Raw genomic sequence first — 23,618 nt, 5'->3', positions numbered from 1 at the left:
ATGCCTTTGAAAATTTGTTTTGATAGTCCATAATTTAAAAATAGATCTTAAATAGGGTAATTTAAGTGGAAAGTGTCTATAATGCCCACAGAAGGAGTATTGAGATGGTGGTACTGAACAGAATACAGATCTCAAAGTACAGCGATCTAGTGGTGCATAAAAGATAGTGAATGAAGTTCAGGAGAATGATTCCCAAGCTAGTAAAAGCTTGTCTTCTCAAGGATGTGATACACTAGAAATGTAAGAATGCATGGCGGGGTTGGAAGACAGAGAATGGGGGCACAGAGTATTAACATTACTTTGAAACAGCCCTTTGACATGTACATTAATGTATGGGTTGGCAATAGCTTTAGGTTATGCTTAAGAAGAACAGTAACTAGCAAGTTATAATATTTTAGCAAGGGGAAAGACAAAAAAGAGACATGATTGAGAAAATATTTTTAACTATCAACACTTTTTCCCTTCCAGGCTGGCTAAATTACCCCTTGGACAGAATAGGATTTTGGAGGAAAATGGAAAATATTATAGAAGCATTAACAGGTCAGAAACCTCAAACTGATGATTTACAGTGGGCATGGAAGATGCAATAACGCACTCTTAAAAAAAAAAAACTAATGTGTCATCTACAGGAAACAAGCATCTCTTTAGCACAATGGATTTTAGCACAATGTATTATGAAAACTTTGAAATTCTGCAGAGCACTGTTTGCAATGTCACAGAAGAATTTGATGATTTGCCAGCTTGGATATCTTTAAGAGTTGAAACACAATGATATTTGGAACATACAATCATTGAATGTAATTGCTAATCTTGATTGGTTTTAAGAGACTATTATGCCTGATGTTGTATTTATTAGGATGTGTGTATCCTGTTACTGTACTTGGGTGGATACTCACAATGCATCAGACTTCATAAATGTACCCAGAAAAAAATAAGATATTTGGCTTCAGTGTAAGTAAGATACATAAATTGTCTTTGTGCCATTGTTTACTGAAGCGTTTGTATTGTTTAATTTGCATGATACAATGTTTCGGGATAGGGCTAAGGATTAATTTGACTAGATCTTTATTTTTAAACAGCCACATTTTAAACTTCTGTGTTTTGGTCATGATTTTTAAACTGAGATTCCATTTTTGTTGTCATAGTTTTGCAACCCGCAATGATTTGATCACTCAGTTTTCCCCTTTAATCCATTCCTTCATCTATTTTCCTACAGGTATAAAATGTGGAGGCAATCTACTGTAGGTACAAAATTGCACCAATAGAAAAAAAGAAGCTCAGGTTTGAAAATGATACCTTTTACACTGTTTAATGCTAGGAAGTCTTAACCACTGTTGTTTGTTGTTGTTAAATATTTATATTTCAGAGGCTCTAATCCAAATTAGTGGTTTCCGTTTTGTAGGATCAGCACAAGGACATAGTACCTACCTCAATGATCTTATGATTTGAGTAGACAAGCAACATACAAATAATAGAGTCCGTAACTGTGGTTTTAAATTCTTTATATGCCTTTCAAGACATTAATTTTCGTTAAATGAAGATTTCAGTGAAAGAAATATGTGTATCTTAAAGCCTTTTGTAATATACTTATCAATTGAAAATCCCTTACCAAATTGCTAGAGTGAGGCATATTGTAGGGTGGTTGCTGGTTTTTTTTAATGCTAGGAAGCAGATTTACCATGTGTCCTGATTCTGGTTTCACATTTTTATATGCTGGTATAATGCCGTTGATTTCTATGGCGTTGTATCTGACTGATCCTTGATGAAGAAATGAGATAAAAACCAATCTCTGGTTCTTAAACTTGGAATCTACCTTTCACCTGCTGTCCCAACCCCCCAAAATGTTTTTTTTAAAATATCTTGGGAATGGGGCATAATTTATATTCAGAAAGAGCTGAAATTTTAGTGTCAATCTAGCTACCCTGGTTGGTAGAGCCCCTCCGCATCTGATCAGCGATCCGCAAGCATGATCTGCGGATACCACCGATATAAAGCAGCTATCCGCAGATTTGCAGAGATCTACTGATTGGAAAGGGGCACTCTTGTGTGTGTTAAATCATTAGGAGGAGAGAGTAGGGGATTTTTCATTTGCAGAACCTTGAATAGTGTTCATCTGCAAAATGGTATGGTGCTAGATTAACAATGCTGAACAGTTAAGAACTTTGTCTCTCCTTAAAGGCTAATCATCAGCAATACAGGTTTGTGGTAATAATTCAGCTGTTCATTTTAGGCACCAGCCATCCATGATCATGACCGCAGCCAAGTCTCAGACTAAACAAAAGTGCCTGTTGTTTATTCCTGTTGTCCTGCAAGATTTTTCTCCCAGTAAAATGATCTCATATAAATTGTGAACTTGTTCTGAATACTAGGTACAATTATCAAAAGCAATTAAGGTCCCATTGAAAATCAATGAGACTTAGGCACCTATGTCACTTTGGCACCTTGGAAATTTTTACCCACTGTGAACAAGTGGACAGGCTCAGTCTAAGTACATGCAGTTAAAAGTGTTAATTGACTAACAATCTCATATAGAAACTAAGGTGGCCAGGTGCCCAGTTTTTGACTGGAAAATCTGGTCAAAAAGGGGGCCTGATTGTGTCTGGTCAGATCTACTGATTGGACACTCAGTCTGGTTACTGCAGGTGGGGGATGCAGTGGGTCGTCACCTGCGCCATCCCCTACTCAGCCAGGGCTGCTCCCAGTCCTGGCTCCACAGGTGAATCCCTTATGATCTGGGTTGGGGAGTGAAAGGGGAACAGTAGCGATAGAGAGGACAAGGAGTAGATGGAGCGGGGCTTTGGGGGGAAGAGGCGGGGCAGGAGAGATTCTGGCACTCCTGCTGGAGTGTTGGGTTTTTATCTGCACTTAAAGGGGCAGAGCAGCCACTCTGGCTAAACCAGGAAACGGGTTACTAGGATTTAGGAACGCTGAACTGTGATTGACACAGCTATAGGGGCCTACTCCTGGGAAATGCAGAACATACGTGATTCCTATTAAAGTCTTTAGGAGACAAAGCAGGAACTTGACACATTGCAGGATGGGCCGTTGGAGGGTAACAGAATGAATACAGTCCTTATGACACACACAGTGTGGTTTGTTGAAGATGATTTTATTTCCTTTAGGTATTTATCTACTATGTTAACAAACATTTCACATACAACAATTTAAACTTTTTGGTGGTTTGTGTGTGTGCACGCAGCAGACTGAACATACTGTATACCAGGAACTATAACTCATATTTATGAGGAAGAGGGAGGTAAAAATAAAAAAAAAAACTTTTTGTGAAAAAACTAGTTTCCTTGTATAATTAGGACCAAATCTGGAGGGTTAAAGAAAGGGGAGCTAAAGCTATTCAGCACCGCTCCTGATCAGGGCACAAGCATGTTGCGCTGCCTTTGTGAATGTGCGATGTAGCATAACGCCAATGGCTGGGTTGGTACAGTTATCTTTAGGGTTCCCTCTTACGGCTAGATGTTGCTAATACAGTTTTGTTTATTATTAATGTGCTGATCAGAGATTCGAGTGTAGTAAAAGGGGGTTAGATCTAACAACAACCAATTGGGGAATCCAGTCTGAGCCTGTGAAATACAATATTACAATAAGTGGATCTAATTTTGGTTATTCAAATAACATCTTTTGAGTCCAATTGGTCTTTTTTTTTAACTAACTATAACATTTTGAAAATCTCTGTAAGTTGATTTCTCTTCTTTTTTTTTTTAAAAATCAAAACATGAGAAGCTTTAAAGGATAGCAACAGATGGGAATTAATTTAATGTGCTGTTGTCATAACTTCGGAAAATTACAAACTGATCTAATGACAGTAAAATTTAGGACAGGGAATTTAAGCTCTACACTGCCCTACTGAGGTTTGAAGAGAGAACGGTATTGATGTCGATTTCAGATTCCTTCATATGGGGGTGAATGTCTATATGAACTCCTGATTCCTTACACAGCTGTAGCAAGGTGTTAATATTGCTCTGTGACAAACGTAGGTATCTGGATAAAAGACAAAAGAGAGAGCAAAAGTATCTTGCAAGTATCTCAAAAACATTGGTCAAAATTTCCATATGTGGTGTATAACTATAGGCACATAAATCTACCTTTTAGAAAACGAAATAAAAACAGTTTGAAGTCAATGGGAGCTTGAGTGCTCAGCACCTTGGAAAATCAGGTCATGTATTAAGTTCCTGATTTTAGGTATTTGTATTTCAAAATATTGAGCTGTATTTTTATTTTTATATATACATAGTCAAATGAAATAATTTGCAAACTACAGATTTGCAGGGTAAAGATGTTTACTCTGTATGTCTACAAGTTATTTTTTGTCTTGGTTTTAAAGATTTCCCTGGATTGCACTCTCTAGCAGTAAGGGTATTTGATATTTCAAATGGCTTTAAAAAAAAGTAAGTATTTCTCATTATCATTCATCATCATTTTGAACCAACCCACATTACTAGTCACCATTAAAAGGTCATTTGCTAAAAGCTAGCACATAATGCTGCATGCAGGTATTTCCTATGCAAGCTCCAGAAAATAAATATTTTGTGCAGCATTCTATGCTAGCTGTTGTTGGGAGAGGGTGACTTCTTAATGACACCCATTATACCTATTTTCACATATCTGTAAACTGTGGGGGAATTCTCTTTGCTATTTTCACAAAACATTTTCTAACCTGCAGCTCAAAAATTCTTCAGGTCTGATCTGTGGCAGAGTCACGGTTTGTTTGAATGTTTCCTCTTCCCGAGCTCTTCCAAGCATGCCCTTCAGCCTTCTTTCAGATGCTGGGGATCCAGAGGCTGTTTCGTGCAGATGAAGTTTAGAAAAAAAGAACTTCTCTCCTGTTACCGATAGCTTTTGCAGGGAGGGAATCATGGATATTGCCTCTTGCGTGGAGAAACTGTTGTTATCCACGTAAAGTTGTCTTGCACTGATATCCTTCCTGGAGACATTGTCAGCTGGGTGAGGATTGTAAAAGCTGTCTCTTGAGCCATGGGAAGTTCTAGCAAATACCGTCTGCATGGACAAGTCAGTTCCACTGAAGGGTGTGAAATCCTTGGAGTGTTTCTGGTCTGAAAAACATCAGAAATATTAAACGTCTTTTCTCCCTCTCTACTCAAGGTGCTTATATGGGCCCAATTACCATAGTAGTTGAGCACCTAACAATCTTTGATGTATTCATCCTTACAACACCCTTGTGAGGTAGAGAAGTAAGATTATGTCCATTTTACAGGTGAGGAATTGAGGCATAGAAAGACTACATGATGCACCCAAGGTCACACAGAAAGTGTGTTGTGGAGCAAGGAATTGAAACCAGGGCTCCCCAGTCCTAGATTAGTACTCTAACCACTGACCCATCCTTTCTCTTTTATTGCTCAACAACTATTGTCCATTTTGAGACAATTGTTGTATGTTAATTGCTGTGTAGAGCTGTAGAAGTACAGATTTCTTGGCAATAGATGCCTGTTGACTATTATAAAATATTTTGAAAATAAAATACAAATCTGATATTTGAAGCATGCCATCTCCAGGAGGAAATTGACTAAGGCCTTGTCTACACTATGGGGGGTGGGGAGATCGATCTAAGTTGCGCAACTTCAGCTACATGAATAACATAGCTGAAGTCGACATAACTTAGATCTACTTTCTGTGGGGTCCACGTTATGCTGTGTCGACTGGAAACATTCTCCCATCAACTCCCCTTGCGCTTCTTGTTCAAGTGAAGTACAGTGGAGTAGATGGGAGAGTGATCAGTGGTCAATTTAGTGGGTCTTCACTAGGCCCACTAAATCAATCACCAATGCATCGATCGCCGTACGTCGAAGTTATGGTAAGTGTAAACAAGCCCATCGAGAATCTAGTTTTGCTTCAGTTTTGGACCTGGTCTTCTGGATCTGTACTACTTGGGAATGGAGCTGCTTAAAGATGAAACCTCCAAAAAACTCTAATATCAAGTAAATGTTTTCCATTAAAAAAAAATCCTGCTTTTTGTTGTTGCTAATTCAAAGAGAACTGTGTATATTGGTTGCTGTTAAAAATATCAGAATTCTCACTGTTTATTTACTGTTCTAAGTTTGACAAGCTATGGTATCCGATAGCAAATGCTGAGGTTTTAGTGGTAACCACTATTACCTGTTAGTTTGTAAATAAGAACAGTTTGTTTTTCTAAAGTATAATATTATATGAAATTGAACATGAGGGAGATTTTTCTCTGATTCATACAGAGGACATTAAATACAAAGCTCTGCCTTCTAAAATATCCTTTGTGGTAGGAAAACAATGAAAGCTACGGAAGCAAAGTCAGTGCTAAGGGTAATGTTGCCATCTGAACTCTCACAGGAGCTCATCTTGTAAAAGTTATTTATGCAAGAAGACTTTAGTCACACAAGTAGTCCCATTGACATTAGTGGAACTCTTTGCCTGAGGGAGGTCTTCAGGATAAAGCCCATGGTTCATAAAGTTAAGGGGAGCATAGACGTTAGCTTTGGGAAAAACATTGGGGCCATCTTTTCCTACCAGCTGTGAACATTCTGTATGCAAATAGGGAGTTAAATGAGCAGTTACCTAATTCGCAAGAGCCTTTGCAGTGCAAATGCCAGACTTAGTTGAAACCTGTCTCAGACTGGAACTGTATACTTTTTTAATGTTGTCCTATTTCCTAGTATTTCATTAGACAACACTATTTTAAAGTTATGAAAAATGTATGTTGTTTTCCTAAGGGACCAGAATGGCTGCATGTCTTTCAGGTTAAATACTGAACATAGGAAGTTTTTAAAAATTAATCTTATTTGTCTAGAAGACATTCCAGTCTATAGGCAACACACAAATACAGTGTTTTGTTTGTGTATACACATTTTTTTAAAACAAAGATGTCTGGCCTCTCAATCAAATACATGTTAGCTCCAGATTTGAGCCATATCTTATTAATATATTAGCCAGGAGGCCCATCTGGGACAATGGTGCTCTGTTTGGTAAATATGTGATTAGAGAACATTAAAAAAATAACTCACTGCTGTCTTACAGTGGTTCAGCTCTATCATGCAATAATTTATTGAGGGGACATACTAACCATAGAAACACCTTTTAAAACTGGTAGACAAAATATATTGTATAAATCTTTTTTTTACTGCATCATCTCAATGGTTTAGGATCTTTTTTTAAAAGAAACTGAATTGGATCATTCTGTAGATTAATTGCTTACTAAATGGAATGTTTAGCTGTTTAAGTTTTACAAGACAGTGAGTCTAAAACAAATAGGTTGATAATTTCAAAAGTGGCTGCCTATAAACTTGGACACCTGAATACATGTGCAGGCACCTCAATAAAAGGACTGATTTTCAGAGGTGCTGAGCACCCAAATATGAAATGTCTGGCCATATTTTTTAATTTTAGACTATTATAACTTAACCAGTTTGGCTGGTATTTAAAAAAATAATAGCTTAACAATTCCAATGATTTTTTTTGGTTGAGGCCTCAAAGTGGAGTATGTTGTACCAAAGTTGCAAACATAAAGCAAGAAATCAGACTTCAGACAAAGTGCAAATCTAGAGCAGTGCAAATGACAGACTGCAACAAAACCACTTTCAGCTATAATCTAGCCAGTCCTCGATGTGAACAGGATCAGGCCTGGGTAGTGCACACCTGGAAGACCTTGGTACAGTTTGAAACAATGATGATCTCTTAGGTGGCAGCTTGATCTCTGAACCGACACTGAGCCGTGTGTTAGTTGAGGCTAGCCGGCACCATGATCCTGCAGGTATGTTTTGGATGAAATGGAAACCATTTGTCAATAAAGATTCCAGGCCATTTTTTCACATTGGTATTACCCCCAATGTCCAGATCAAATTCCAGTTTGTCTACTTAAAATCCCATCTTCCTCCTACCAATAGTGTCAGCAGGATAACTGAAAAGGAACAGCACCTTGCAGCCTGAGCAGAATGAAGAGTTTGGGCCGGTGACTGAGGTGAGGCAAGCGGGGAATATGATGATGGGCTTTTAAAGTATCTGTATAGACTCTGGCAAGCTAGAAGGGCCTCATTAGAAAAAGGGAGGGTGCTTTTCTGATGGCAAAGAGAGAGAGAGGAGCTGAGTGAGTTTGTCTACCATCCCACAACTTTGAAACCTGGGGGCTTCTTTGGGGTTCTGAGGGTTTAACTTACATTTGCTTTACTCTTAGTGATCTGAAATCTTTGCAGAATATCAATAGTGATCCACTGCCTCATTGTGGTTTTCTGTATCTCAGCTCCACCTCTCTGGATTGATGTGTTAATCTGCCTCCAACCCCATCTTCAGTAGACAGCCACACCATTTCAGGTCACCATCATGGTCTCTGCAGTCATCTCTCATCAATCCTGCAGGTCTCATTCTGTCTCTGATGGACACAGGTGCCTTTCTAAGTCTGTAGATATTTCCTCTTAAATGCACAGGACTTGCAGGCTACCTCCATTGCAAATGTCAGAGAGGATGAAAGACAAGAAGATGGCACAAGTACCTGAAATGTGATATTTGATCTGTAGTGCACATAAAAAGAATCCTTCTCATCTAGGCTTCTCCCAGGACAAAGGGCTGGTTGTATGTCAAAGAACTTTCCCTTGTAAAATTATAACTAATGTAAGGCGGTGGGACGTATTCTCATTGTTCCTATCTCTGGATTAGATAGCAAATGATTAGATAGCAAATGAGTTCCTATCCCTGAAATAGACAGCAAATGAGAGCTCATGCAACAGGAGTTTCATTTGGAGCAGCTCCCCTTAGTTTTCATTCCCTGTTGAATCAAGCAGATGTATGGAAGGGAAACCACTGAGTGCACTGGGTAAGTATGTGGGTTGGATCTTATTCACTGTTTGCAGAAGGTGCAAAAATATCCTTTGAAATAATACTGTTAGAAGGAGGAGAGAAATCTAAGTGTGTGTGGGGGCGGGGGAGAACAGGGTGTACCTCTATTTGGAGACAGTGCTACCTCTCTGCTAGAATTCGTGATGCTGTGTTAACACATTTCCGTATGGCAATCCTACTGTGTACAATGTCTTCATTCTTCATGTAGTTCTTATTAAAAATCAGATATTTGATTGCACATCTGGAGAAAAATTAGTCAACATGTCACACCTGACACGGTGGGGCTGTTCACTCCTGGCAACGGGTAAAGTCGGAGAGGATTTTGCAGTGATTATTCCCTCCCTGGACAGATTGAGTGAAGTGTGGGGGAAGGTGCATTTCTGTCGATAGAGAAGAATTGCTCCCTACTACAGTGAATTCATCCACTGAGGCTGAGGTTGGAGTTAAGAACTCTTCACTATAATCTGTCTTACATTTTTCCTTCCTTAGCTTCAGGCCATTGCTCCTTGTCCTGTTATCTTCTGAGACTGAAGAATTCCCTTCCTTCATTTATATTACTATCTTGGAGGTATTTATAGACTATGATCATGCTCTCCTGAGTCTTCTCTTTTTGAGACCATGTAAGTTTAGTTCCTGCAGTCTCTCCTCATATCTCTTATTCTATAGTTCTTCTATTACTTTTGTTGCCCTTTGTATTTTCCCTAATATTTTAAACACCCTTCCTAAACTCTAACTATCTGAACCAAATACAGGGTCTAGATGCTGGAGCACTGAGAAGCACTATTATCACCCTACTGTACACTACTCAGTCCCACTATATATTCATCCAATATCTGCACGGACTCACACCCCCCCCTTGATATTATGCTGTAAGCTCTCAATTTGCCACCTACCATCAATCATTAGATGTTTGTTGCCTTTATCAGCCCTCCCACCCCTGGAGAAGTTCTGTTTAGTTCCAATCCTTAAAGCGGTAATGTGTATTTTCAATAGAGTTTCAGCCTGTTGCTTACAGCATATAGTTCCTGTCTTAACAGGCCCCGTTGTTGTTTGGTATGCTCTTCCTATGACGTGGCTATCCCTCAGATTTAGACATCCTCGGCCAGCTTGACTATGATGGTGACTATGCATCACCTCCTGGGTCGTTGATGAAAACATAAAATAATATTGCCCAATAAAAAGTCCATAGAAGATAACTCAGTTCCCTAGTAATAGGCTGGACACTCTGGGCCAGTTTTCAGAAATGACCTATATTGTGGGTGCAATCACCCACAGGCAGCTGAAAAATGCAAGTGTGAAAACCTGCATATACAAACCCAGCAGGAAGGTGTTAAATATTTCTACTGCACTCACTGGTGTTACTGCTTGAAAAGCGTATGTGCAGATATAAGCATGAACGAAGTTACAAGTGCACAAAAGAAGGTCAGATGAAGAGGGTGCGGCTTGCTTGTAAATCTTCTTTAACTACTCTTAACTACTGTGATTTAAACCCATTAGCCTATTTATTCGTAATAGTAAAGCACTACGTTTAGGGGGAAAGATTTCTCATTGGCTAGTGTGTCAAGGAAGCTTATTTTCAAAGACAATGAAAATGTTGTTTTTCTCTTTGATGAGGACTTACAGCTTTGACTTTGCTGCACCTGTCTATTATGGTCTGGGTGATGATCAGTAGCTATAATAGTAATTTAAGTCAAAGAATATGTATATATAAAATATAATTTCCACTAAATGCCTCCTCACTTTGCCATTTGCCTATCAGCAGGAAATCATCCTGTCACCAGCTCTATTTCATTGACATTTTCTCTTAATTATACTTAAATGACAGGAAGAAGAAAAACTAATATTTTACTGTTCAGGGAAGCATTTTGAAAAGAATCAATTACACGGCTACATCAATAAAGTAGAGAGGGAGTTCTGTTCTTAGCGGAGTCGGAGAAACTCTAATTATTGCAATAAGAAAAACTGATTATGCTGCTTAAAACCTGGAAAGTAAATCAAGCCTCATAAATGCATGAATGTTATCTTCCCTACCACAACCTGGTCTTTTTGTTGGTAGGCGCAGAAAGCTGACAAAGTTGGGCAAATGGTCACCAAACTGGCTCCAGGGAGTTTCAGCGGAGCCTCTCTCAGAGACTTGTTGCACTTCTTGGTTTGCCTCTTGGTTCACTTCACTGGATGGTATCTTGTAAAATAAATATTTATTATTCATATTAATTGCTGGTGCAAGTAGTTTTTTTTCTTTTTTTTTTTAAAAGGTGGTTGTGTTTCAGCAGCGCATGGAGTTACAAACCCAACACAGTGCACTTTGGACACTGCCGTTCAAAGGAATTAAAAAGTAAATTGGGAACAGTTTTTGAATTCTATCCAGCACACTGGTGTAGATCAGAGATGCTAAATGACTGGCCAAATTATTGGCCCCTCTGTAGCTGTAGGTTCAGGAAAAAAGCAGGGATGCAATATATGTTATCTTCTCTATATGTATCTTCATAACAGTGGAATCTGAGTGATAACCATGTTTTAATTGCTGGTGAACTCAAACAAAAAATAGTTCACATTTACCTATCAAGGAGGAATCTCAAACAGAAGCAAATTTTAGAGGGGTGTAATCTACTTTTAAAAATTATGTTACAGAAGAGCTAGTCCTTAGTTAAGGGTGGGTTGAATTCTGCATTGAAAGCAGGGATTCTCAACCATTCTTTTTGTGTGTGAAGATTACAGTGTTTCCTACCACAAATTACATCACTTACTCTTGAGCATAGAGTGAATTTAGTTAATAATTTAAAATTAATGTAAAATGATTCCTTTAAGAAATTTAGCACTGTGTATCAGATCATTTTTTGTTTCTAATGGTCTTAATAGTAGTCTAATGTAGAACCTTCAAAACTCCCATACAGATAAAACTCACTAAGATCTTGTGCACAGGCAACATTTTAAGGTTTTGGGGCGGGGGGTTAAAGATTTTGCCATAATTCTTAATAATTGAAAGATTTTTTTTCTGCAGAGGCTGACAAATAATTTTCTTCTACATGGATTTCCATGAGGAATTCCTCTCTTAAAATGTCTACCATCTCCTATTGTTCTCAGTGGGAGTGACGCCAATGGCTGGTGACCAGCAAAGATGCCTTCTTTTTGGATGATCAGTAGCAAAAGAAGAAAAGCTGCCTCATCGCCTACACTGATCCTATTATGTACTAATCATATCTGTATGGTTATTGCATGGTGTCACTACAGGGCAGAAATAAGGTTGGTTGGGTGCCTACACTGTACATTTCCGCTCTGTAAGATATTTGGATTTTTGTTTTAAGTTTAACCTTACCTGGGTTTTTTTATGCTTGGTGTGTTAGATAATTACAACATCCCTATAGCTTTTACTCTTACCTTGCTGATATGTACTCAACCTGAACTCCAATTTAAGGTAGTGTTATCTAGCAGTATGTTTATAATGATGAGTGCAGCCTTGTGTGGGGCAAAGGTTGGACAGTCCCGCAGTAGGTTTATGCAATACTTGGTGGTGTAATTTTTCAGGGCTGAAGTAGTCTGCTCCTGATTAGGCTACTTATTTTATTCTCAATGAAAACTCATCCCAGGTAGACACAGCTAGCAAATGGGGCTGATTTAGATGGTCATATAATTTATACAGTGTGTATCTATAATATGTACAATCTGGTACAGTGACTGTGCTTAAACTTGCCAATATCAACTCAGATAAACATAAGTGTAACAGATTTATAATCCCTATTAGTATGCATTTTAAATTGAATAGCAGAATAAATAGGCCCTTAAAAGCTATGTAACATATTGGCATGTTCTTCCTTTCATTAACAGAAAGTGGGTAGACATATTGCTTAACAAAAACAACAATAAAGTTCTTTGCCTCTGTGTTCACAAGAGAGTATAGGAGACAGATGCCAGAAATAGTTCCCAAGGGATGCCGAGCTACTACTTAAGGACACTAGGATCTGAAGTGTGAGAAACTCTAGAGCCAGATGAAATCCAACCCACAAATTGGAATGAAGTGGCCAAAAAGGGGAAAATTTAGCTGTTTCTTTAACTCTTTCCCAAGAAGGATGGACCCATTTATAGTTGGAAGTGGAATGTTAGGGGATGGAAGAGAAGGAAGTGTCAATTTATTTTAATTGGTGTATTTTAATAACCTTCCATACCCCCACTATTGATTGATGATGAAGCTAGGATAATGATAGGTTTTGCTTTTTAAAATCTTCTTCTCCACCCTTTCTTCTCATGCAAGTCTCTAAATGTCTGAGGGGGGTGTTAATTTAGATCCAATTTTCATGCACCCGTCTTATCCTTCAGGTGCCTTACTCTCATTAAAATCCACAAATGCTACCAAAGTACAGCCAATAAACTGTAGACACACACACACACAAATAACTCCCCCAGACCCCCTCCATAAAACAACAAAATACCTTATAAACCTTCGTGACCCAGTGCAGCCCCAGTTGCACCCTCAGTCACTGATAAATGAGCAACACCCACCAGTACAAGGGGTGTGTTTTGTTTTTCTTTTTAACATTTGCATATATCTTCTGGGTCCGGGTCTTTCTTTTTCTGCCAAGTGGTAGTGTTAATACAGTAAAACTTGAGAAACATTCCTCTGTTGCAGTGTAATGCCAAAACTACAGACAACTGCCAGAAATTCATGTCCAAGCCAAGTTTATGGGAAGCCAAAATTCACTAGTGTTTGCTTTCTCCAAACATGGTTGTTTTTGCAGTGTTTTAGAATCCATGAATTTAGAGGCATGCTCATGTAATTTCCATGTATTTGGAAATTGGTGAAATCCTCAAGTGTGGTCATAGGAGGAGGGGCAGATAGGGCCGGTGCAACCATTTAGGCGACCTAGTCGGTCACCTTGGGTGCTGGGATTTGGGGGGCGCCATTTTCTTTGGCAGTGACTGCGGTGGGCAGATCTTCGGCCGCCCCGGTCGCCACCGGCATTTAGGTGGAGGGAGCTGGGGCAGGGGAGCGCGGGGAGAGACGCCTGCAGCAAATAAGGAGGGGGGGGTGGCATGCAGGGGAACTGATTGGTGCCGCAAGCCTGGGAGGCGGGAGAAGTGAAGCAGCCACGGCGTGCTCGGGGTCCTTGTGCTTGGAGCAGGGGTGAGCTGGAGTGGAGGGGGTGCCTCAGGGCAGAGGGGGGAGCTGCCGTGGGGGGGACGCAAGGTGGAAGTTTCACCTAGGGAGCGAAACATCCTTGCACCGGCCCTGGGGGCAGATGCTCACAGGTGCCAATTGTCACAGGGTTATTGAAACCAATTACGTCAATGGAGCTATGACAATTTACAGCGACCGAGGGTCTGGCCCAAAGGATTATTGGTGGCTACTCAAGTTGTCATGGTGGGATAGAATTTTTGGAGGGTGGAGCAAGACTTAACTTGTCCCGCTATCCCCAGCCATGAACTCCCCTCTCATCCCCTGGCTTGCCTGACCAGCATGATCTGCTTACATCTGCAGCATGCAGAGCTCCTCGTATAGAAACCACAAGTCTTGTTTTATTATATTGTTTTTATGTATTGCATGGTGTCCCTTGGAAAAGCTGTTCATTACCTTGTATAAGTTCTTATATGACGATGATGCTGATGGTGATAATTCAGCTTGTTTTGCTAGCCATCTTTTCACTTTTCTTTCTTCCTGCTTCATCAGATTATCATTCATGCTCTTCATAGTCTCAAGTGATCTTCGAATCCTTTTCAGCTGAATGACAAGAGAGAAATTGCACAACCCTTAACAAGTTAGTTTTCTACAATTATGTCAGTGGTCTATGTACATGTAGGGGGAAGAGTTGACCCATTGCAAAATTATCTGACTCACTGGAGAAGTTAAATCTTTTATCTTATTTCATAGAGGTAAGAAATCCACAGTAGCTTTCCTAGGTGTCTAGGAGAATAAGAATATTGTTGTTGAACTGCTGCCATTTTCACATGGCTCTTATTTAGAGAGAGATCTCCATTAACCTTTTTTTTGTTACAAATTTGTACCACAAACTGCCTGGACATTTAAGGGAAATAAGTATCTTATTTTCTTTCTCCATACCTGAAATGACTCCCTATCATTGGAGACCCTCAAGGTCTTAGCTCTTTTGTTGTCCAGCCAGTCCATAACACCACTATCCATGGCCTTCCAGCTTGTGTCAGCCATTTTTTATCGTGCAGGCGGGGAGGGGGCGAGGGGGGAGCCCCCTAGTGTGCTGTCAGAAGTAATTGGGCCTGCCAGTGCAAAGAGATTAACTGCAAATGGCTTACATGATTGCCCTACATTTTATCATAAACTCAGCAATTCTATGTAAAGGCACCTACTGCTGGCCCATGTTAATGATGATGTAGACTGTGGATACAGAACTGTGAGGTAGTAATGTGGGTTTTCTTGCATATGACTTGGAATGATTACCTGGCAACCAGAATGAAAACATTAAATGGACAGTGACCTCAGTAAAAGAGCAAAGCTCGCTTACCCAATTGGAATTTTGTAATGTACTCATCTTCATCTGATTGGTACTGATATAAAAACTGAAGGCAATTAAAATAGAGTATTTTAAACAAGGGAATATTTTAGGGAACAACACTGACTGTTGTTTAATAAAGGCTCCTAGTGTATGTTTTACAGACTGCAAACTTGAGGTACTATAAAAGACCTCAGTGTGTTTATGTGATCGTAAAAGCTTTTTCAAAATAATACTGTGGCTCCTTTCTCTTACCTCGTCTCTTGCTGGACCATTGCCAATCTGGAAAACATTTTTCCCTAATGTATACGTAAAATTAGAAGCATTTTCTCCTTCCATGTAGCTGAATTACCAAAAATCACCCTCTTGGCATAAGAATATCACCTCCAACCATGGGGATATTACATACACCTCTCCCTCGACATAACACTGTCCTTGGGAGCCAAAAAATCTTACCGTGTTATAGGTGAAACCGTGTTATATTGAACTTGGTTTGATCCACCAGAGTGCACAGTCCCGTCCCCCCCGAGCACTGTTTTACCGCTTTATATCCAAATTCGTATTATATCGGGTGGCATTATATCGAGGTAGCAGTGTATATGCTTTCTTTCCTGTAGCTTGTGTCCACAAGGTTACAAGATAAATTTGTCCATTGGCTGTGATAAATAGGCAATTTTCTGCATTTTTAGGGTACCGTTTTCAGAGAGGTTTTAAAAATTGCACATCTAGGCACTTCCATGGACAGATCAGGTACTTAGCCAAACAGCTGAACATACACAGTTGGCTGTGAATGCCAAGATTCCAGGTGCAGATTTCAAATGTTGATGTTGGGACCAAAACCCAAGCTTGAGAAGCTGTTACGTCAGAAATGAACTCTCATTGGCAAGTATAGAGAAATTAGCCCCTACTGCATGACGTATTCCTTGAAAAAGGTGTGTATGTGTTCTGGGAGGAGGGGAGAGGTTGTATTGTTTTCTGTGGAAAGTGGCCTGAGCCAGAACGTCAGATCTAAACACTCCCAGACTAATCCAGATCCAGCCTGGGCGCATGGCTAGGTTCCAATGTGTGCTGCTCGCTGTGTTTGCATGTCCCTTTTTTTATGGAGCTTCATTAACTCTGTGTTCCAGAATATCCCGCTGAGCTAGCTAAGTAGTACTCCCGGTAGGTAGAATGAGAGACTGGGAGGTTAAGTGATCTGTGAAAGGCCACAAAGTGAGGCACTGGTGGATCCTGGAACACCCAGTCACCTGCTCTAACCACTAGAGCTTAGTCTCTTTTGTGATTGTAATGAAGAAGTACAGGAAAGATATCTCCTTAGCTAGTCCTCCAAACTTGCAGCCTTCTACCCTGCAGTGTTGAATTCATAGCTATAGATTGATTATAATGAGTGTGGTTTTGGTTTTCATATGGGGGGGCGAAAGGCGAGAGATGAGGGATTGTAGGTAACAAGGTAAAGGTAGGAGCTTTAGTAGTGTTCACAGATGGTAACTGTTCTAGGAAAGGAAGGAGTCTGAGTCTGTTTTCAGAGCTGCATTAAATTAAACCAGTAAATCTTTGGAAACTGCAGAGAAATCATTCACCTACCAACATCTCTCACAAAGGTGAAAGTCAAAACAAAAATACACAAAAAGTTCAAATTCACTAATCTAGGACTCCAAGGGATTTTAGGACATCTAATAGCTTGATGAAACAGGGTACTCAAAGGAAAGTGTTTCCACTGGGAGGTGGATATCGATAGCAACCGACCTACATTAAAACCACTGGATGAGGAAATTAACTAATGGTTGGTGAGGCAGTGTACTGAAAGCAGGCTTAATGGAGAGACTTGTGGTCTTTTACGATTATAGGATGTGCTAGATACCAGACCAAGAGATTAGGTAATGTATTTGTTATTGAATGAGAATTTAATAACATTGTCTGAGAAGTTCAGTTCTCATAATATCAGCTGGTATAGGTTTTTCTAGGCAGTGTGAGTGAGAGGATCTGGACATGAATTTCTGTAGCTTTGGCTGATGTGACATTTAAATACAAGAATAGATCATCCTGGAGAAACTTACCATAGAGAAACTTCAGTATGAATATGTTCTCCTGGAATATTTTTTGATTTATAAAAATCTACTGTAAAAGCCACGTTTGAGAACTCCTGAAGATGCAGTTACAATTTTACACATAATTACCATACTATTACTCTCAATTGGCCATTTAGACATGTTGTTGACAATTTGCCAGCATGAGCACAAATCAAGTACTTGGCACCTTAATAAATTTGCTGTTAATTAATTAGACCATTTGAGTCTTAGACTGTCTAGTAATGAAACAACCTTTACCCTCTAACAGGCAGTGAAGGAACAGTGTGTTGAGCCTGCACCCTTAGGATTCTGTCAAAAGGGTAAAGACTAGGGAGTCTTCTCCCATAAATCGTGTCACCCACAGGGCCATGGTTCAGCGGACCTGTGGGAAAAGCTTAATGGCCCTGTTAAAGTTGACAGATTCAGCTGATTTGGCTACCAGGGTGAGTCCTCAGAATAGCTCTGCATCTCTGCACAGGGTCTGAGCCCCAGAAAGCCTATCACATACCCAAATCCCATTCATATCAGCACTTAAGTGTCCAAATTAAGACACCAGTGTCTGAAATTGCTTCCCCTCCTGACCCCCAAATTCCACAGCACAAGAACTTTAAAATAGTCTGAAATGTTGCTTCTGTGGTTAATGTGTCTGGCTGTTAGTATGGTAGTACCCCTATAATTTAATTTAGAAAAACTAGGGGATGTTTCAGAACTAGCAACATTAGAAATTGAAGTCTATTTATCTCCGGCAAACATATAGCTCAGACAATAACCGTGCAGACTTCTCCCTATTGCTCCCTCATGTGATATTAACCCTGGGTGGGAATAAAAGAATTCATTTTGCGAACCTGCTTCAGAGCAAAGATTACCTATTGTACTTAATTGTGTCGTGTGAGTAGAAGGACTGGGTGCAGCTGGGAACCAAGCTGAGGATGCCAGACCTGCTGCTCGCAGGACTTCACGATAAAGTATCAGCATTCATCATTTTCTAGGCAAAACAAGAAGACTCCTATAGCTTTGTTTTTGGGTGTTTGTATGTTATGTGCTGCATGGCATTCACTGTGCTCAGTTAATCCAAGAATTACAATTCTTGAGATATCCTGGAAGCACAATGTCAATGTGTACTATGGCGTCCTCATAGAAACTTGACATATTGCATCATAATGGCCCTATGCCAACACGTACCAAACTCTGGTTTTCTAGAAGACATCGTATATATTCTGGATATTTTATATCTAGAAAATAGAATCTTCTTCTGCCTTATGTTTTCTAATCTAGATTTGAAAAGCCACCTTTTCTAAAGGGTCTTCATCCAGCCTCTAATTTTGTCCTTGTAATCAATGGAATGTGTTGCTGACGCATGACATAATGGATTTGATTTTATTGGCACAAATGTTGGTGGAGGTCTCTGATTTGCAGGTGAAATTAATTTCTCCTGTAAAATTCCAGTCACAAAGTGAATATTTTTGAAATTTGAGCAACACTATTTTACTGCCACTAAGAGTGATCCTCTAAGTACCTCAGGACTCTAGTGAAATATTTTTAGCTCTGACTCCATCACACACGCTCCTTTACTATGCACTTGAAAGCTATTGCTCCAATGGTTTGCAAAACTTGAGGCTGATCCCATTCTGGAAATTCAGTTGGGGGCAAATTCCTTGGAATCTGTTGTCCCAGATCGTGATGTCATTTTAAAGAACATTTTAAGGTAGGAACTGCAGTTTAGATAACTGCTAACAGACTCTAAAATTGTCTAAAACCCCTCTAACTTAAGCTTTTTTTCCAATACTTTGAAGCTTAAAATCATTATTGAATCAATACAATGTATTATAATGGATAAGGCTGTGACCTAGTTTCAGTGCATGAATTTTACAGACCTTGAAGTGGTGATTAATTTCATTTCTCAGGGTGTAGCCCTTTAGATTTTTGCTTGGAGTCTGAGTGACACCCCACACATACACTTGGCCCCACCCCCAGTTAACTGAAGGCTGAATCTTGCCCAGTCCAATTCTAAATTAACTGTAACTTCTCCTGCATTTTTGTTTTGTAACCATTGCTATTAGTTAAGTTACTGGAATAATAATGAGGATGTGGTTGGATCCCATTCCCTGACTTATCTCATTGCTTCCCAGAGAGGGCAGCTAGGGAATTATTTACCTTTTAATTGTAGTTCTCTGAAGGTGAGAGCCTCTAAGGATTCATGCTCGTGGGTCAGCTGGTGTGACCTTGGGTACTGAATAACTAGATTAAATGGTAAAGTTTAGAACTGGTCATAATGAGTTAGTACAAAAATATCCCCTGAGGGGTCTATATGGTATATCATAGCCCCCAACTCCCAGATCCTTTTCAGACTAATTATTATAATTATAACTTAAATAGGAATAAAACCCCAGCTCTCAAGGGATGGATGGATGAGTTGGAGGATGAGTGTGGCTCTAATAGCGGACACCATATTCAGAGAACTCAATTATAAGCAAGTAATTTCCTTGTCTTCAAAAGGTAATTGGCCTTTTCTACATCCCTGTTCTTACAGATGATGGGGTAGTTGTATGTTTCTGCTGAGGAAGGCACTGCGCTGCCAATAGGAAATTCACAGTGTAATACAGAGAAATGAATATTAGCATTGGCCTGAATCTCTTTTTATTGCAAAAAAAAAAAAAAATGGCCTGAGCCCTCTGAAACACCTAGTAGGATACATTTAAAAAAAGAAGTTCTTTCAGATCAATGTAGCTAAATGGGTGCTGGATTTACAGCCCTGGAAATGGAAGTTTTTCATTCTCCCCAGGAAGGTACAACACAGTTGTCTTATAACATTGCTGCTTGCCATTGCATCTCATTGTCCTATTGTTGAGAGACCACCTCCAGAGGTAAGTGTGTAATTTGGTTCTAACTGCTCTGCTGAGACGGCCAGCAAGTGGGCTAATTAGTGCAAAATGTGGCTGTAGATTCACTATGAAGAATTTTATCCTTCACCTTTTACATTCACACTCACATTCTATTTTTACTACACAATTTAATTCAACTGGCCTCAGAATAACCCTCACACATTGCCATTAACAAGATTTCCATGAATTACTCTGCATAGTTCACCCCCAATTCTTAATAGCCATATGCTGTGACCTGTACATCACCCACAACACTAGCTTATAGCGCAATAGCATTTTAAAGAGAAATAGTCTGCCAACGTTTATTCAGATTCAAGAGTGAATTTTCATCTGACTGTGTTCATGACCCTTTCCTATATATTTCCCTCTAATATTTGAGCGCTCAAGCTTTATTAGCACAAATATCCAGAAATGGCAAATTTTGTGCTTGGATGCTTACCAAAGGAGAGCTAGCTGACTGTGTACTTGATTGTAAAAACTCTGTGATTCATGCTGTGTTGGCTAGTTGCATAAGACAGTCAGGTAACAGAAACAATATCATATGGCTTACACAGCTAACCAGCCTAATTAGAATAGCAAATATTAGCAAATGATTTGGTGGTCCTGCAGGCGGAAGGGGATGGTGAAACTCAATGGCTTCAGTCTCAGGTTTTTTTTTACGTTTCAAGGTTTGACTGGACCTAGTAAGAAGCGTAAACACATTTGCCCCAGACCTGGCACTTCTTAATTAAACTATAAGCAGTGTGGAACTGGAGGGTTTCACCCAATCCCAGTCTGGACAGCACTGCTGACGACAAAAACAGAAGCTTCATTCCTATGCCCTCTTTTACATCTCCACAACTCTTCACAGCCAGCTGACATCAAGCGCCCTTCTTTTTCAATGCACTGCCCCAAGTAGAACCAAGCTGAATGCAAATTTCTGTCCTCACTTACCAGAGGGCTCTCCCTAGCTATGAGAGAATCAAAATTCCAGATCTCATGACCTGCACATGTAGCAGCTGTTTGTTTTTTCTAAAGCAGGGGTAGGCAACCTATGGCACGTGTGCTGAAGGCGGCACGCGAGCTGATTTTCAGTGGCACTCACACTGCCTGGGTCCTGCCACCGGTCCAGGGGGGCTCTGTATTTTAATTTAATTTTAAATGAAGCTCCTTTAACATTTTAAAAACCTTATTTACTTTACATACAACAATAGTTTAGCTATATATTGTAGACTTATAGAAAGAGACCTTCTAAAAACATTACAATGTATTACTGGCTTGCGAAACCTTACATTAGAGTGAATAAATGAAGACTCAGCACACCACTTCTGAAAGGTTGCCAACCCCTGTTCTAAAGCAATCCCCCAGATCCTAACAGCCTTGCACTGGGGGAAAGGGTCAGGGCTTAGGCCTGTCTCAGGTTGCTGTATTGTTTAATGCCATTACGGGGCATCCTGGAATATTCTAAGACCATTACAGTTTTTGAACGCAAAGCTGCATTACCCATACAAGGATGCCCATTTTCAAACTCTCAGGAAGGTCAAAAGTGACTTGCTACCCCGTATATCTGAAATAGGCTTGTTGCTTCTGCTTGCTCAGTATCAGCAAACATTTAACTAGCAAATCTCCAGCTCACGTTTTTAACATCTCGGTCAGTGTCCTTCAATAGCAGAGCTGTAAAAGATGAAGTTACTATAGTAACACTTTCAGTTGCCTAAGTGACAGTGTTCTTATGATGTCATCAGAAAACAATCTGTTCCAATAAACACCTTGAACTCAGTTTATGTAAGTGCTGTGTCCTGATGTAGTTCAGACAGGAAACAATGAGAAAACCATGTTTGCTGTGTAATTCCTAAACACTTCTTTTCTCTACAAAATGGAACACCTTCACACATTTTAAAAACAATTTAAAAAAAGAGAGAATACTTTGACCTTCTGTTCTAATGGAGCTTTTTATGTAAAAATAGCTCCAGCTACAGTCATTTAAATCACAGTAACCAAATGATCTCATGCCTACTAGCTATACACTTTCTATTGGTGTGCTATAGTGTCTTACTAGACGTTACAATAGATGAACCTAGCAAAACTCCACTCCTTCAAAATCTCTTAAAGCTTAATAATGTTTCCTCTTCCTTCTGTTCTTAGTGCTGGAGATGCCATACTGATGTGTGTCTTGCCTTCTGATAAACCGTGGAATATGTACAATATGGAGAGAAGCAGCAATGGCCCCTTTACTTGTGAGCCTTTTCCATGGGCCAAGCTCAGCGCTAGAGAAAGTGGGTGCTTAATTGAATTACACCTCTTATCAGACCCAATTCCGAGCTGTTGTGTACCAACCCTGAGCTGGACGGAGTAGGACAGTATGGGGGAGGGATCCAGTGACATCAGGTAGGCAGCTGCAGTGCCCTGATTCTCACACTAGCCATAACACCACACTGCGGGAATCCCTCAGCAAGGGAGATGGGGGCAGTTTCTGCTGCTTTTGCACCACCTGAATTTGGCCCACAATTTCTAGGGGAGAGCAGTGAAGTTTGGTTTATGTGCCCCCAAATCCTTGGTCCCTTGAGACTTCCATTAAGGACCAGCTGTAATCTGGATGCCTGCCCACAAGAAAATGGACTGACCCCCTCATCCATTTCCAAAATGCCGTCAAATGGCCACAGCCAGCTTTTACGCTACTAGTTGGAGTCAGCTTTGAACCAGATCTACAGTAGCAGTGAAAGTCTCCGTATCACATGCTTTCCCAACTCTTTTTTATTCTCCAAGTTTTGCAGTTTTCATCTTACCTTTAAATCAATATGTGCTTTCTTTAAAAAAACAAAACAAAACAAAAACCCCTTCTTATTCATATCATTCCCCTAGGTGTTTACACTAGGTTTGTTGTGTTGTTTGTTATCAACTCATTTTTAAATATATCCTCAAAACGTGCCTTTTTTAAAACAGTGAACTGTGCGAAGATGTAGCTTCAGCTGCTAGAGAAGTGCGATTGCTGAATCCAGCTAAACCATGTGGCATAAACTGAGTGGGTGTGTGCATGTGCCCCATACATTCCTGCCTTTCTTTGAGTCTAGTGAAATGGCTCGGAGGTTGAGTTATATTTGTGATCTGTCTTCTTTGAAAAACAGAATTTTTTTCCTAATTTTAAAAAATTGTATAGTATTTACAAAAACTGTGTAATGGGAGTAAAATATGAAAGTATTCTTACTTTATTTTCCACCAGCAAAAATTTGAACTTCTCCAAAGTCTAAACTGGCTTTTAAAAATTAGTTTTCTTTTACCATTTATTCAAGAATTTTTTAAAAATTTTTATTTATTACTTTTCCCATCCACTACTACTAATTTATATTTTAATTCGTTGCAGTGTTCTCTGGGCATGAGCTCTCTTGCAGCAGGGAGAG

The 23,618-nt window shown here is 39.7% G+C and overlaps 1 protein-coding gene and 1 long non-coding RNA gene across 2 annotated transcripts in view; one reads left to right on the top strand and one right to left on the bottom strand.

The window, feature by feature from the left end:
- The window catches only part of LOC127034360 (plasmanylethanolamine desaturase-like), a 70,178-nt gene extending 69,107 nt beyond the window's left edge, over positions 1–1,071 (top strand). Inside the window, exon 6 of the mRNA XM_050923125.1 lies at positions 469–1,071. Within this exon, the coding sequence (XP_050779082.1) occupies positions 469–590 (122 nt within the window). The 3' untranslated portion in view covers positions 591–1,071. The remainder of the gene's footprint in view (positions 1–468) is intronic.
- A 2,108-nt stretch (positions 1,072–3,179) lies between these two features.
- Positions 3,180–23,618, bottom strand: part of LOC127034373 (uncharacterized) — a 123,790-nt gene continuing 103,351 nt past the window's right edge. Inside the window, exons 4-6 of the long non-coding RNA XR_007769369.1 lie at positions 14,399–14,545; positions 4,673–5,069; positions 3,180–3,996 (exon numbers count right to left, since the gene is read on the bottom strand). This is a non-coding gene — a long non-coding RNA (uncharacterized LOC127034373). The remainder of the gene's footprint in view (positions 3,997–4,672; positions 5,070–14,398; positions 14,546–23,618) is intronic.

The sequence above is a fragment of the Gopherus flavomarginatus genome, chromosome 14 (assembly GCF_025201925.1).
Source record: "Gopherus flavomarginatus isolate rGopFla2 chromosome 14, rGopFla2.mat.asm, whole genome shotgun sequence".
Taxonomy (NCBI): domain Eukaryota; kingdom Metazoa; phylum Chordata; order Testudines; family Testudinidae; genus Gopherus; species Gopherus flavomarginatus.
The sequence above is the reverse complement of the archived record's forward strand: the minus strand, read 5'-3'. Positions and strand labels throughout refer to the sequence as shown.